The sequence below is a fragment of the Moschus berezovskii genome, chromosome 5 (assembly GCF_049115385.1).
Source record: "Moschus berezovskii isolate FMDL1 chromosome 5, NW_MosBer_1.0, whole genome shotgun sequence".
Taxonomy (NCBI): Eukaryota; Metazoa; Chordata; class Mammalia; order Artiodactyla; family Moschidae; genus Moschus; species Moschus berezovskii.
In genome coordinates, this window is record NC_142464.1 from 109,137,067 (window position 1) to 109,153,742 (window position 16,676).

Below are 16,676 nucleotides of genomic sequence, written 5' to 3' on the forward strand. Positions count from 1 at the left end.
TGCTTTTAAGGCCTAAAGAAATTGCAATTTAACATCTCAATCTAAATTCTCATATATACCTAAGACTTATCTACCTCTTTGAGGAATATATATTTAAATATTTAAGTTCTGAATTTGCTTTACATCAATTATCAAGTGTGTATAGGCAATGAGTAATGGGAATCATGTCTGAATGATAGCTAGTATTTGCCACTGTTTTCCATACTGCAGATAGTTTTCTGAGAGACTTGGTTACTATTTTATATTTTGGTTTCACTTCCTCTGACTAGATACTGTTCAGCTATAGTTCTGTTTCATTATTCCTTCTGAATAATGAAAAAAACTATGCTTTTAGCTTTACAAAATAAGTTTTCTTAGTTCTTCAACTCTTAAAATATTTAGAGAAGACTCTTGAAGCTTTTACATGCCAGACAAGTATCACAATTTCAAAATTTCCTTAGTATCTTAATCTCCACAAGCCATAAAACTAACAAAATGTTGGTTTTCCCTTTTGCCAAAAGAAAGGGAAAAAAACAGTTTTGTCACAAGAAAAAAACTGATGTAATCTGAGATGTTCTTGAGATATTCTAATTTTGAAAGTTACTACGCTGTGAAATAAAAAGATTTCTTTCAGCTTATGATTTTTACCACTGAGCAAATGTATGTAACCTGACTAGAATGGCAACCTGAAAATGTCAACACTGATCTTATTATTAGTATGAATGGCACTGGGAACCCTTGAGGGTAACATCAGACTGTAAGCTGGAGTTGAATTCTCATGGATAAGATACAACTCAAGCCAGAACTGTTAGTTCAGTGACAGTCTCCCCTTAGCTCAAAGACAGGGCATCCTTACATGTGGCTGTCCTGCAAATGTTGACAAAATGTTTTTGATCTAAGGTCTTAAGTATCTATCATACAGAATAAAATGCTATTTTTTCCTTTGTCAAACTACTATTTAGATAAATAGTAAAATCTAATAAATTTTAAAATATTTGTTCCTTTGATCTGTGAATTTCTATTCAAAGTTTTTTGTAATTTCTGGTTAATATTTAATGACGTAAATGTTTTTAAACACAGCAGTTTTTAAGCCTTCACCATGTATGACAGAGTCGTAAATGTGATTTTTTTTTTAACTAATTAAAACTATTTGGTAATTGAAACTATTGTTCTAGTGGGCACACATGAACCCTCCAACACAAATAATATCTTTTACGCTATTTACTTTAACAACAGAAAAACACACTAGGTCAATTCAAACTGATTTTATAATTTCTTGAATTAAGAACTGCTCTTTAAAAAAACGAAAAAGAAATAGTTTTAAATATAAGTACATTGAACAATGCTAAATTTCTTTATGAATATTCATGAGCTAATAGAAGAAAATGAGCTGTAAACTCCAGTGTACATTTAAGAGAAAAAGCAAACTATAAGCCCATATACCTAATGAATATTACTATTAAAATATATTAAAATACTAAATTTGTATAGTACTAAATTATCAACAATTCTATTGAACTTTCAAAACATGAACCACAGAAATAAAATTAAACAGCACAGCAGAGCCTCAGGCTCATTTTTAAAAAGCCACAATGTGAGAATATTAATACAAGACCTAAGCACTAGTACTTGTTTATGAGGAAACAAGGGAAGGAGGAGAATTTGGTGCCAAGTGCATAGACGATGATCATTTTAAGTACAGGTTAAAAAATGGAATCTCAAATGAGCCTTAACTATACTTCTGTCAATTAACTGCTGGCTCTTCACGTGTATGTGCTCCGTCCCTCAGTCCTGTCCTACTCTGCAACCCTAGCCAGCCAGTCATGTTCAACTCTTTGCGACCCTAGCCTGGATAAAGCTCCTCTTGTCCATGGGATTTTCCCAGCAAGGATACTGGAGTGGGTTGCTATTTCCTCCTCCACGGGATCTTCCCGACCTAGGGATCCAACCCTAGTCTCCTGCACTGCAGGCAGATTTTTTTAGCCCTGAGGCACTGGGGAACTTTGCAGTTGTAAGATTTAAGTACTCGGTAGACTGCATCAGCTTAGAAAGAGATTTACACACAACTGATGAAAGCAGGGGCTAGGGAGGTTCTTTTGTTCACTTTTTCAAAGGTTAGCCAGTTCAGTCTTCATAACAGCATCACATTTCAACTGGTTGAACCTGACTGAGAAAATACATGTTTCCTCAGCCAAGGCTGGCATGTTCATTTCAGAGTAATACTAAAAACCAAAGAATGATCCCATGCACATTTAAAGTGAAAAGAAAAAGCAGAAAAGTATCCTACCTAAAGATGCATTACATCATCTTTTCTAAATTAATATTAATAAAATATATGTTGGCTCTAAAAGGCACATTTTAGTCTACAGTTGGATGACAAAATTCTACATGTCCTTCATATCTTCACAGCATTAACACACTTTACTCTCATAAATATACTCAGCTGAAGCTGCAAATTTTAAAAACAAAGAAATCAAATAGAAAAGAAAAAAAAATTGAAGTTATTCAACTGTTGCTGTTGTTCAGTGGCTAACTGGTGTCTGACTCTTTTGTGGCCCCATGGACTGTAGCCTGCCAGGTTCCTCTGTCCAGGGGATTTCCTAGGTAAGAATACTGGAGTGGGTTGCCATTTCCTTCTCCAGGGGATCCTCCCGACCCAGGGATTGAACCCGTGTCTTCTGCATTGGCAGGCGAGCTCTTCACCACTGAGCCATCAGGAAAGCTCCAAGTTATTCAATACAAGCACGAAATCCACATTAATATATCATTAAGCACAGGAGAAAAAAAAACCCAGGCAAATAAAGATGGACTGCTATTATTAGATCAGTACCTTTTCCTGGACAAAGCTGGAGTCCCCCAAGGAGAGGGAAGAGAAGACTCACTTGTCAGGCAAGGAGGGATCTGTTCTGCACGACTACAGACAACAAAACAGACGGGAGGGTCAGAGAGGTTAGAGCAAAACACCAGGAGGGCAGCTGGTTAGTTTCACAAGCAATACCAGTAAAAGTTTAATAGGGAACAACCTCCATACTCAGCGGGAACAAGGAACAAGACTACACACATGCACTGAGGGAAACAGAAAAGCATGCTTAAGGCAGATGCTTATCCGTCAAGGTTAACATTTAACGTATTTGTTAAACAGACTGCTGTGGGCCTTGGTTTTTTTTTTTTTTGATAAAGCAAACTAAAAATAAGGTACGCTAACTAGGATAAGTTCCAAAACAAGGGAAAAGAGGTTGAATCTAAATACACAAATTTACACTTTAAAAACATTTTATTCCCTAAACACTACACTCTCCTGTGTCTTCTATAAGTTAATATATAACAATAAATATGCATTTTTATTTTCAAGACAGGAAAATTCGAAAACTTTTTTTTAACATTACCTATATTTTCTATCTAAATATTAAGGCCTAAGAAATATTAAGAAACAGGAAACATCTCAGTAGGTAGGTCAGAGTTGATAATTTTACAGTTAGGGATATAACAGAGTTACTTGCTTTATTGACAGGGACACTATATTAACAGATACAGTTCATTTGTTTTATGAGACAAAACTATGGTAACTGTTAAAAGTGATCATGTTTGGGGAAAATGAGCAGCACAATCACTCTTACATTATTTTCAAAGTGAGAACTTGATGGAAAACACACTTCTGAAAATAAGGGATTTAGATAAGGCAGGCTTACGATCTTAGAACCCTAGATTTCCCTCACATTTTATCTTGATATATTGTAATAGTTCATTTATGTGTTTGAATTTTTGTACTGAAGCTAAAGGATAGACACAAACAGAGAAGCCTTGTGCTGAGCGGAACTCTCAATGCCTAGCATCATCACGTGGCATGTGGTAGGTGTTCGTTAAGAAGTTGTTTAATGAAGGAATAAGCAAACTAAAGTCACGGACTCTTGAACTGTCAGTGTCTCCCAGGAAGACTCTTCACTTTTTGAGAATAATAAAATGGAGATTCTATGTTGAGACTGCATCATCTGTCTGAAAAAACATTAATCATAACCATGTTCTCCTCTTGATAATTAACATCAATTAAGTCTGGATGTACCTACTGTTCTTGAGGAAAAAGCGAACACAAAAAACATGAGAAGTAAACGTCATAGAAACTGTTCTGTTAGGTGTACTGACAGCTTAACTCTAACCCTGGTTTGACAAATATTACACAGATGTCCATGCTGAAAAGCTTAACATCAGGGCAATAGTAACGTTCACACAAAAAAAATGATAGATAAGTGAATGAGAGAGAAGATCCATTTGTTTTCATTTTAAGCTAAATTATATTTCAAGCCTTAATGTTGAAGTCATACATAACACATCCTTAAATTCAGAGTATGGAGCAGAGTCATACCTGTCAAAAGAATCTGTGGCTACTCTGTAGAGATAAATAAAGAGTTTACTGCAGTGCCGTAGGGTGGGTGACACCGAGTCCATCGAGATGATGTCTTCCTCTAAAAGTCTTTGAAATGGCTGAGTATTTGAAGGGAAGACGTTCATGGGGCTGATCTTTCTTAGGTCTGAGAAGCAGCCAAGAAATCGCACAGCATCTGCCAGCTTCTCATACTGAATCTCTGTTTTGAAGAAGTGTGCATTGGCTGGCTCATAGCGCATTGCCGCCGTCAGCGTGCAGAACACCGTGTGGAGCAGTTCGAACACTTGGTTTTGGTTCACCTTCTCCCACCCATTCTTGGGCGGCGAGCTCAGAGATCTCTCCATAGCAACGAGCAAGGACGTAATGTACACAAAGCCCCCAACTTTCCTAAAGACTGTTCTTGAACGGTGACTTTCTCGAAGGACTGACAGGAGGGCCTACGGAGGACAAACAACAACACAAACTTATAATTCAAATGAAAGAAAAAAAAACAAACAAACCATACATGAATGTCACAGGGGAATGCCATTCCGTGAATATCTGATAAGTGTATTTTTGTCATTTACCCAAAAAGCAATCTTATGAAGCATGTAAAATATCTTGCTAATTAAAAATGTCCTATTAAAAGTAGGTGAAAATTTTAGGAAACACATCACATATTGCTTTTGATAGAATAATGGCTATAACCAAATCCTGGGTGAAAAAGCTCTTCCTATGTATTGGATGAATAAGGACATCAATGAAGTCAGTTATTTTTCATTTTTAAAAACTAATTTTGCTAAGTAAGTAAAATACATGTTCTAGTACAATATTACACAATCATGAAAACTTATGACTGTGTGTATATAAAATGATTCATTCTAGAAAGGATGAGAGAGATGATCAGGCAGCCAAGACCTTCAGTATCTCAATTCATATAAAATGACCATATCCTGATACTTTCGAAAAAGGAGTCATTCATGGAGTTACTGGACATTCTCTCTTGCAGAGTGAACTGCAGCCAGAGGGCTGAAAGCATGTTCATCCCCACAATAGCTACAAGGCCAAACAGGTAAGATAATCTTTTATAACTATCAGTAATCCTATGCATTGGACACTGTTAGTATATGAACTGCCATACTTTTAACTGAGTTCATTATTAAAAATAACACATCATAAAACAACTAACATTTTCTGGGGCACTTACTATGTACTGGCGGTGGTGGTTTAGTTGCTAACTTGTGCCTGACTCTTTTCAACCCCAGGGACTGTAGCCCACCAGGCTTCTCTGTCCATGGGATTTCCCAGGCAAGAACACTGGAGTGGACTGCCATTCCCTCCTCCACAGGATCTTCTTGATCCAGGGATTGAACTCATTCATGTCTCTTGCATTGCAGGAGGATTCTTTACTGCTAAGCCACCAGGGAAGCCCTGTATTAGGTATTTCTTTAAGTGCTTTAATACATTAGCTTTTCTAACTTTCTAAATAATCCTATGCAATGGGCACTGTTATTATCCACACTTCACAGATGAAAAATTGAGGCTTCATGTGGTTAAATAATTTTCCAAAGACCACACAGTTTATAACTTTTCCTAGGTGGTACAGTGGTAAAGAATCTGCCTGCCAAGCAGGAGACACAAGAGAAGCGGGTTCAATCTCCACTCCAGCATTTTTGTCTGGCAAAATCCCATTGATACAGGAGCCTGGCGGGCTACAGTCCATAGGGTCACAAAGAGTCGCATAGTTTATACTATGGCAAAGATAGGAGTTAAACTCAGGCAGTCTGATTCCTCTACTCATGCACTTAACCATGAAACTATACTGCCCCAGAGAGCAATTCGATATCTGTTTGCAGATACACAGGCTCCTTTTCCCTGCTTCAGCAGCTGAAACACCATAATATCATTATTTAGGAACCTAATATTATTTAAGACACAATTTAAATCTTCCCAGTTGTTATGTTTGAAAAGGTCATTTTATTTTTAATAGTATTTGAAAAAGGGAAAGACTATATAGGCCTTTTTCAAGTATACTACTTTAGAAATTATGAGATTTCACTGTACATACCTATACTTTATTGGAGAAGGAAATGGCAACCCACTCCAGTATTCTTGCCTGGAGAATCCCATGGACAGAGGAGCCTGGCAGGCTACAGTCCATGGGGTAGCAAAGAGTCGGAAACGACTAAGAAACTAACACGCATATTTTCTTATTTTAAAAAATAATAATGTGCAATCTGTACATGTAAATAAAATTTAGAAATACAGTGTAGTCCTTCCATTATTCAGCAACCAGTAAGTTTCTATTTTGTGTCTGTATTTTCTCAAATTTAATAAACTGTACTTGTACTTGTAATACCAACTCGTATTAACACAAGGCTTCATAACTTTTTGATATTTTTAAGCATCATATAACCTAGACTGAAGGCTAAATGCAAGGGCTTAGAGTTAGAACCCTTGGGTAGAAATTCTACTCCAACATTAAAAAGCATTTCACCACGGTCAGTTACTTAACCCTTCTATACCAAAGTTTCCTCTTATGTAAAACCTAAACAATATTAATAACAACTAACTTTACAGGAAATACATGTAAAATCCTTAGCAAAGTGCCTAGCATAAAAGTTCATCACCATCAACATCTTCAAATACACACTGGGAAAAACTGGACATGTGTTATTTTACATATGAGGGAGTATGAGTTAAGAATCAAAGTATTATGTACAAAATCATATCAATGGTTAGAATTAGGATAGGGGTCAGAAAAATAGTGCTTATTAATCCTTAGACCGAAAATAGTCTATGTTACATTCTTTTGGATAAGTCCACCTCCTACTGCCTGAAAACTGCCATTCCTAGGCACTTTTGACATAATCACAGCACAATCTCAGTATCTGAAAATTTCAAATACCATGTATTAGCTAATATCCTTTTTAAGTCAATAATTAATGATAATGCAGTGAATATCAAAGTTAAAAGGAGCTATAGGTCCTAGGGGGTTCATTAGATAGAATCATCAGCTATATATTATCCACATTTGCAAAAATCTAAGGCATAAACTTCAAATTTGTACATTAGCAGAATTATAAAATACTACATCTCATGGAATTGCGGGCTTGTTCCCAAATAATTACAAACTAAATCACATAGGTCTGTGGTTGTGTCAACCGAATGGAGGCAGTGAGAAGCAGTGGACATCAATTTGAGAAAACTCTGGGAAATAGTGGAGGACAGGGAAGCCTGGTGTGCTGCCATCCATGGGGTCACAGAGTTGGACACAGTTTCATGACTGAACCACAACCAAGTGAGAAGCAATTCTGAGCGGAGCAAAAACGGAAATAGAAACTGGACTCCCAAATCTTCCTCTCTGTCTTCCAATACAACTTTATGTCCTCAAAGAGAGGGAATGCTGGAGCCAGCTCATACTGGTCATAAGGGCCAACTGTTTTCTTTTTGGACTATTGCCTACCAGTTGTTTAAAAACATAACCATAATTAAAAATTAAGTTCTATAAATTAAAAACTGACTAAATTGTTTTAAAACCAAAAGTAGCAAATACTCAGAACTCATAAACATTAACTCACCTTATTTATAGTTTCCTTTGCTGTACAAAATCTGTTAAGTTTAATTAGGTCCCACTTGTTTGTTTTTGTTTTGATTTCCATTACTCTGGGAGGTGGGTCATAGAATATATTGCTGTGCTTTATGTCACTGAGTGTTCTGCCTATGTTTTCCTCTAAGAGTTTTACAGTTTCTGGTCTTACATTTAGGTCTTTAATCCATTTTGAGTTTTATCTTTGTGTCTGGTGTTAGAAAGTGTTCTAATTTCATTCTTTTACATGTAGCTGCCCACTTTTCCCAGCAGCACTTAATGACGAGACTATCTTTGACTCATTAGATATTCTTGCCTCCTCTTTTGTCATATTTTGACATAATTTTAGACTTAAAGAAAAATCACAAGGATAGTTCGTAATAGTTCTCAGTCATTTAACAATCGCCACGGATTTTAGTAGTGAAATTGTTAAGAACACACTTCTCAAACTCACTCTGAGGATGTCGGTCTTGAGCTGCAGCTCTGTGGGTGGGGCCGAGTGCATCAGTCCCAGGAGCGTGCCCATGTCATCATCCCCATTGGGAGACAGCACCAACTGCTGGATCATCATCAGGGCGTGCTGACGGCACTGGGGGTACCTCACTATATTATGCGCACACCTTGCGCCTCCAAATTCTCGAAAAATTCCTTGGAGGAGGGAGACAAAACAACACAGGTTAACTTAAAACATTCTAAGTCAGACGAACGCAAATCTGACCCATTTGTTGAAAGAGTAACTTAAAAGAAGGCAGATAAAACCTACCCAGCGATTTTACCTTTTAAAGCAAAATACAAAATCTCCTTTTAAATTTACAATTACAGTACAAAACTGTGGGATGTCAGCAAAGGCATATACAAACTGTCTCTAGGTTTCCTTTATGGAAGAATGCCCTGATATGTTCCACATGCCCAATTTCTCCAAATCTCAACCATTCAGAAATTTCGTAGGTGGTTATCAAAAAGACCAGTATTTTTATGCAGAGGCTTTACTAAGCAATACTTGCAATCAGTTTAGTCAAAGGCTTTTTGATGAACAACACTGCAAATAAATGAGATTTAAACTGAAAACAAGGCTTCCAAAACAGTAGCAAGAAAAAAGGGAATAAGTTATTCTTACAGTGAGAAATTATAAGGAATCAAACGTTTTAGTTGATAGAGGACACAAAAACGACAAATTCATAACACTGTAATCCAACTGTACTCCAATAAAAATTTTTTAAAAAGATAAATATAGGTGGCTGAGCCCCTATTCATTAAAAAGAAAAAAAAAATACTCTATAATAGAAAGCATTGGTTGCTGTACTGTTCCAAAGGCTTTATGTAGATTAATTTATTTAATCTCCTCATCCCTTACCTGCTTACAGATAAGCAAATGAGACATGCAGAAGTTGAGTAAGGTGTCAGGTCAGTGACACAAAGAGTAAGCAGTCAGCAGAATTTATGTCTACATAGCCCTGTTCTATAGCCTGTGCTTTTGACCATGGATGATACTGCTCTTACATCAAACACCATCTTCAAGTATAAAAAAAACACATGGACCAAGTGATCCAAATCATCAGTTAGCGTTTCCTCCAAAGTAATAGCATTCTATCCTTTATGCTTTTAGAGTACCTCACATAAGCCACTCATATAATAGCTCATACTACACTGTCTTAGCTTTATTTGTTTAAAAGCAGGAATGATGTTTTATATAGTTGGACTGTTCATTTCAGTTCAGTTCAGTCGCTCTGCTGCTGCTGCTGCTGCTAAGTCACTTCAGTCATGTCCAACTAGTAGCGACCCCATGGACTGCAGCCTACCAGGCTCCTCTGTCCATGGGATTTTCTAGGCAAGAGTACTGGAGTGGCTTGCCATTGCCTTCTCCAGTTCAGTCACTCAGTTGTGTCCAACTCTTTGCGACCCCATGGACTGCAGCACGCCAGGCCTCCCTGCCCATCACCAACTCCCGGAGTTTACTCAAACTCATATCCACTGAGTTGGTGATGCCATCCAACCATCTCATCCTCTGTCGTCCCCTTCTCCTCCCACCCTCAATCTTTCCCAGCATCAGGGTCTTTTCAAATGAGTCAGCTCTTCGCTTCAGGTAGCTAAAGTACTGGAGTTTCAGCTTCAACATCAGTCCTTCCAATGGACTGTTCATTAATGACAGGTTAAAAAAAGGATTAAGGAGAAGTTGAGATTAAAGATAAAGCAAAAGTAAAGTCACGTCACTCAGTGATGTCCGACTCTTTGCGATCCCATGGACTGTAGCCTACCAGGCTCCTCTGTCCATGGGATTTTCCAGGCAAGAGTACTGGAGTGGGTTGCCACTTCCCTCTCCAGGTGATCTTCCCAACCCAGGGATTGAACCCAGGTCCCCAGCATTACAGACAGACGCTTTACCATCTGAGCCACCAGGGAAGCCCTAAGATAAAGCAAAAGATTTACTATATCCATTTTTTCCCTGGGAGAGGCAAGTTTTATTCTTTTCAGTATTTCCTTAAGGTTGTAACATTATAATACTCTGATTTGAATTACTGAATAATTAAGAAAATCACAATGTGAAGCAGACGTTTCAGGAAAATATTTAAATAAGCAAAGTTGTCCAATGAAGAATCTGCTCTATATAAGTAAACAAGTAGAAAAAGAGTATTTCAAACACAAGGCATATTATAAAAAGCAATAAAACTATAAGAATACATTTTGAAGTAATAATAATAGTATATATTTTATCATTCATAAACTTAGGAAGGTCAAAAGTATTCCATGTCTAGAGATGGGATAGTACCATCGCTGAATCAATAGAATTTTCTCTAAGTGACAAGAGCATCTCAGAAGTAAGAATCATTAGAGAAGACATAACCACAGGTACTATCTTAGTAGTGCACTTGCTAGAAGAAGCTTCTCTAATTACCTGCGTTTGTGTTTGACCCTTGAAGAAGCACTGTCAAAGTCTCCATGACTAACAAAGCCAGGTGTTTTTGGTCTTCAAATGAACTATTATTTCTTGAGTCCCCTAGGAAAAAGCATCAAAAGTCCGAATCACAAAACTTGTCAGCTTCTTTCTTTCTGGATTTAGGTTTTTATAAAACAAATCAAAATTTTATTTCTATTAATTTCACTACTAATACAAATGACACAGTATTGGGTTGGCCAGAAAGTTCATTTGGTTTCTTCTACAAGATGTTAAAACTCAAAGGAACTTTTGGGCTGACTCAATACAACCTTTAAAAAAAATGATACATATGTCTAAACTACCAGCTACCAAAAGTAAAGTCAATTTTTATAGATTTTATTTTGGTATGGCTAGAAAGCTACAGTTATCTAAAAAATATTAAAAAGGAAAATGACAAAGTAAAATGTATCCTTCTCACAGATGCTTTCCTAATCAAAGAAGTGTCAACAAAGAAGAATGCTAGGTTTTAATGCACCAAAGAGGAAAAAAAAGTTTGTAAGTAGTACTGTCTATTCAATTTAATTCATTCGACACATTTAATACTAAGTGCCAGACACTACTATGCTTTTATCAGATTTATCAGAAAGGACAAAGAAAATCAAATTTAAGGTATTGAATATATATGTGCATAAATATCACTAAACAGATATACTAATGTGCTCTCTATAATTAATAAACATCTTGAGGCACCTAAACATCCCAATTGTTTCTAGAAGCTTTTTGTTATTCCCTAACAAAGTAGAAGACGCTAATTATGTGGATCATAAATGGTTTCCTCCGTTTTACCTTAAATTCTCTTCCACCATGACATATTTCTGTCTCCTCCCCTGCCTTTCCCCAATTCCCTAACAGAGGTTGAGTGAACAAACTTTAACTTGTGGGAAATATTCACAAGGATGTCAAAATTACACAATTATCAAGTAATTCAAATCTATAACCAAATAAAAGACAAAACATGAACAAAACACCCTGCCCAAACTCCTCTGCCAAATAAAATTAAAAGTAGGGAAAATGCTTTACCTTGTTCATTTAGTGCCTGAGTTGGATCCTTCAAGAGGGCAGCATATTTGTGCAAAAGGTTTACCATGACCTCCAAAAGGCCCACCTCCCTGAACACATCTTTAAATATGTAGTCATGCCGTGTAAACTTAAGAAGCGTTTTCATCGCAATAATGCTACAGTGGTAAGAAGAGCTAGACTTTAAGAGGATGCTAACACTAATAAGTTCTTTACAAGGGATATAATTTAAGCTAAAAACAACAAACTCCAGCATCTCGAAGTACTTGTTTTGTACTTCTGGGAGTTTAGAAATTTTTTCTGCAAACTGTGACAGTGTGTGCTGTGATTCGAGGATGAAATAGTTGGCGTTGTCGGCCATGTAAATATTTGTGATGGCATCGAGAATGATGTGGGCGAGGAAGTTGGTTTTTGCTTTTAAAAATGCATTCTGAAGAACTGCAAAGGCCTGGATGTTTCTCACACTGTGACCTAAAGTAGAAAACCAGAACACAAAAGTAGGTGTTATATGATATTTTCATCATGGCAAAGCAATCTATTTAAGCAGATGATGAACTGTAACATTTATCATCCATTCACTAAGAACACTTCTTGTTTTCACAAAAGGTCTTCTTTCTCTTCATCAGGTTCAGTCATTTAATTAAAAATGAGTAATACTGATTAAGCTTTTAATGCAGGATTATCAATATTCTGATTCCAGAAGAGTGTACACTGAAACATCAGACGGTTTTCAAAAGAATAAAGCAAATTATATAGGTCTAGGCTTCAGACTTTGGAAATGTGCAGGAGTGTCGCTTTTCACTATTTGTAACATTGTCCTTGACTATAAGGACAGTTACCTCTCAATCTGAAAAAGATTTTTAGGCTGAAGAGAAAAGCAAGAATGGCAGCAGGAAACAGGAGCTGGAAAAATACCCTTGAGTTCCAGCTTTCTATTTTTAATTACAACACTACAGCTTTCATAAATTTTAATTTGGAAATTTACTTTGTTTCAAGCCACAAGTACAATTTCCTTACATATACATTTTTTTATGTAATTAATTTATTTTTTATTGGAGGCAAATTATTTTACAATATTATATTGGTTGGTTTTGCCATACATTGATATGAATTTGCCCCGGGTTTACATAAGTTCCCCCTCCTGAACCCCCCTCCCACCTCCCTCCTCCCTTTATCCTCCCTCTGGGTCATCCCCGCATGCCAGCCCCGAGCATCCTATAACATGCATTGACCCTGAGCTAGTGATTCGTTTCACATATGACAACATACGTGTTTCAATGCCATTCTCCCAAATCATCCCACCCTCACCCTCTCCCATAGAGTCCCAAAGACTGTTCTATACATCTGTGTCTCTTTTGCTGTCTCGTATACAGGGTTATCATTTGCATCTTTCTAAATTCCATATATATGTGTTAGTATGCTGTATTGGTGTTTTTCTTTCTGGCTTACTTCACTCTGTATAATAGGCTCCAGTTTCATCCACCTCATTAGAACTGATTCAAATGTATTCTTTTTAATGGCTGAATAATACTCCATTGTGTATATGTACCAAAGCTTTCTTATCCATTCATCTGCAGATGGACATCTAGGTTGCTTCCATGTCCTGGCTATTATAAACAGTGCTGCAATGAACATTGGAGTACACGTGTCTCTTTCAATTCTGGTTTCCTCGGTGTGTATGCCCAGGAGTGCGATTGCTGGATCGTATGGCAGTTCTATTTCCAATTTTTTGAGGAATCTCCACACTGTTCTCCATAGTGGCTATACTAGTTTGCATTCCCACCAACAATGTAAGAGGGTTCCTTTCTCTCCACATCCTCTCCAGCATTTATTGCATGTAGACTTTTGGATAGCAGCCATTCTGACTGGTGTGAAATGGTATCTCATTGTGGTTTTGATTTGCATCTCTCTGATTATGAGGGATGTTGAGCATTTTTTCATGTGTTTGTTAGCCATCTTTATGTCTTCTTTGGAGAAATGTCTGTTTAGTTCTTTGGCCCATTTTTTGATTGGGTCATTTATTTTTCTGGAATTGAGCTGCAGGAGCTGCTTGTATAATTTGGAGATTAATCCTTTATCAGTTGCTTCATTTGCTATTATTTTCTCCCATTCTGAAGGCTGTCTTTTCACCTTACTTATGGCCAGCTACTAGGTATATTTAAATACACCGGATTTTCAAACACACCAGCTGGAAAGAAAAGTATGTATACAATAGCTCTTATACGGCAAATCACCGAAAATACTTATAAAGAAATTAACATAGAAAGTATGCAAGACAAATGAAAACAAGCCTTTGCCTACAAAAATTGTCCTCAGGTTCACAACCATTAGGAATATAGAGCCTTTGCAAGAGTGATCAAAATATTAACACAGTGCCTTACAGAATAAGCTGAATTTTTGAAAGAGGATGAACACAGAACTAGGAAAAACAATAAAATGGGTTAGAAAGACTGTTCAGACATTGTGGCTTGGACATTATCTGAAAAGGCAAAGATTAAAAAATCTCTTCAGTCTATATATGATTTTTAACTGTTTGTTTATAACATATAAACTTCCATGTGTGGCAAATGCCAAATCTTTACTTCCAGTTCCTTATTAATTTTATGCTTGTTCTTATTGAGGATATCACTTTTTATTACCTGTAGGAAGTTAAAAACCAAGCTTAGATAGAATGATGAACATACAAATGCAAAAATCTGACTACATGTGACAAATAAGGTTAAAGAATACCTCTAATCAATATTTTGCATCTTTTGGCTATGTGACAACATCAATTCTCAACTTTAAGAAGAGTTTAAAGGAGATGAACTTGATGTAATGTGAAAAAATTGGATCTTTTCAAGTTTCATTTTCATTATCTGTTTTTTTTTTTTAAACCTAATTTTAAGTGATGTCACTGACAAAAGATAAGGCACATTACTACCCAACCTCAATGGGCTTCCCTGGTGGCTCAGGCGGTAAAGAGTCTGCCTGCAATGCAGGAGACCCAGGTTTGATCTCTGGGTCAGAAGATCCCCTAGAGAAGGGAATGGTTACCCACTGTAGCATTCTTGCCTGGAGAATTCCATGGACAGAGGAGCCTCGAGGGCTACATTCCATGGGTCGCAAAGAATCGGACTCAACTTAGCAATTAAGCATGCAGCACATATACAATGAAACTAAACAGAATGTAATAATATGGCTTTCTATCAGGAAAAATTATCTAACGGAAGGACTTAATTATAATTCCAAAACTAGTGGCATACAAATTTGAAGTTTATTTTAAATGCTGATGATATCAGGAGTAGTTGTTTAGGACTGTCATAGCCATTAAATTACTACAATATTTAATTTGGGGAGTGGAGAATACTTAGATCTAAAGGATAATTAAAAAGGCTGCTCTATACAAGATAGGAAAATCCCTTAAATATTGACATATCTGTGTGCTAATATTTTAACTAAACAGATGTATCCTGTATAAGTTTCAAAATTTGCATTAACTGATTAAAATCTATTTGGCACACAAATAACTAAAATAAGAGTAAAGTAAGGAAATCATTATAAAAGATGACAATCACTGTCTTATCACTCTCAGGCCTATACAAGCAGAAACAAAAGAAATGAATTATTCTAAGGTTATGAAGAATAAGTGTATATACAAGAAAAAATAGAGCTTTCCTATATTCAGAATCTAATGGAAAATGTAAAAGTTTATGTTTGAAAAAAGAGCCTAAATGGTACAAGCATAAGCAAAATGCAAAATGAAACAAGAATAAAGAAATGTAAATATTCATTTAGTAAACACACTGAATATTGTTTTTCAGATTCCAGGTCACGGGAGTTAAGATTCCACGCAACACTGAGAGGATAGCGCCAAGGCAAAGAAACAAACAGAAAGGTCAGAAGTTAAAAAGACACCTATATGAACATCTCTCCCACGTCCTTCCCCATGCCGCCCCTCTAGGCTATTACCAAGTCCCAGTTATGGCTGATTCATGTTGATGTTTGGTAGAAACCAATGCATGCTGTAAAGCAATTATCCTTCAAATAAATAAATAAATTTTGAAAGAAAAAAAAAAGACACTTATAAGGGATCTCCCTGGTGGTCCAGTGGTTAAGAATCCACCTTTCAATGCACGGGAGATGGGTTAATTCCCTGGTTGTGGAACTAGGGTCCCATATATGATGGAACAACTAAGCCTGAGCTCCAGAACTAGAGAATCTATGTGCCTTAATGAAGATCCACATGATGCAGTTAAGACCCAACGCAGCCAAATCAGTGAATTATTAACAAACAAAAAAGACATCTATGGTAATCCAGGTGAGTGATCTCTAGAGCCTCAACAAAGGTGGTGGCAGTAGGGCTGTTACCAGAGGAAGGAAACTAATAAACGTTTAGGAAGTATAAGACAGAAAATACGAACAAATTATACATGTGAGTGACCAATCAGAATGGCGCCTGGCTATGAACAATTCTCAGGGTTCTACTCCTGCAAGCCAACTGAACATCAGCCCTGGCCACATTTGCATCCATGATAGAACCAGCATAGATAAAAATCCCGTTAAAGTAATCCCGTGATGAGCAATGCAGGGCACTTTGGTTACTAGCATGAACAAAAATGAAGAAAAGGAAAAATACATTATCCTTGAACATTGCCTACTATGTCATAAGAATTGATGTGTTATGAGAAAACATTTAATGGTGAAGTCACAGCAGAGTTCTGAAAAAGATACGTATGGTCTTTTTTTATGAAGAGACATATTCTTTATTAAAATATATATTTAAAACACTCTGTGTTTAGGGAACAAATGTGGAA

General features: G+C 36.6%; 1 protein-coding gene across 5 annotated transcripts in view; it reads right to left on the bottom strand.

Annotated features, from left to right (window-relative positions):
• WDFY3 (WD repeat and FYVE domain containing 3) overlaps positions 1-16,676 on the bottom strand; it is a 280,291-nt gene that overhangs the window by 124,515 nt on the left and 139,100 nt on the right. For all 5 annotated transcript variants that reach the window (XM_055434540.2, XM_055434541.2, XM_055434539.2 and 2 more), the window contains 5 exons: positions 11,884-12,351; positions 10,822-10,923; positions 8,383-8,576; positions 4,340-4,797; positions 2,810-2,893 (listed from right to left, as the gene is read on the bottom strand). In XM_055434540.2, the coding sequence (XP_055290515.2) occupies positions 2,810-2,893; positions 4,340-4,797; positions 8,383-8,576; positions 10,822-10,923; positions 11,884-12,351 (1,306 nt within the window). The remainder of the gene's footprint in view (positions 1-2,809; positions 2,894-4,339; positions 4,798-8,382; positions 8,577-10,821; positions 10,924-11,883; positions 12,352-16,676) is intronic.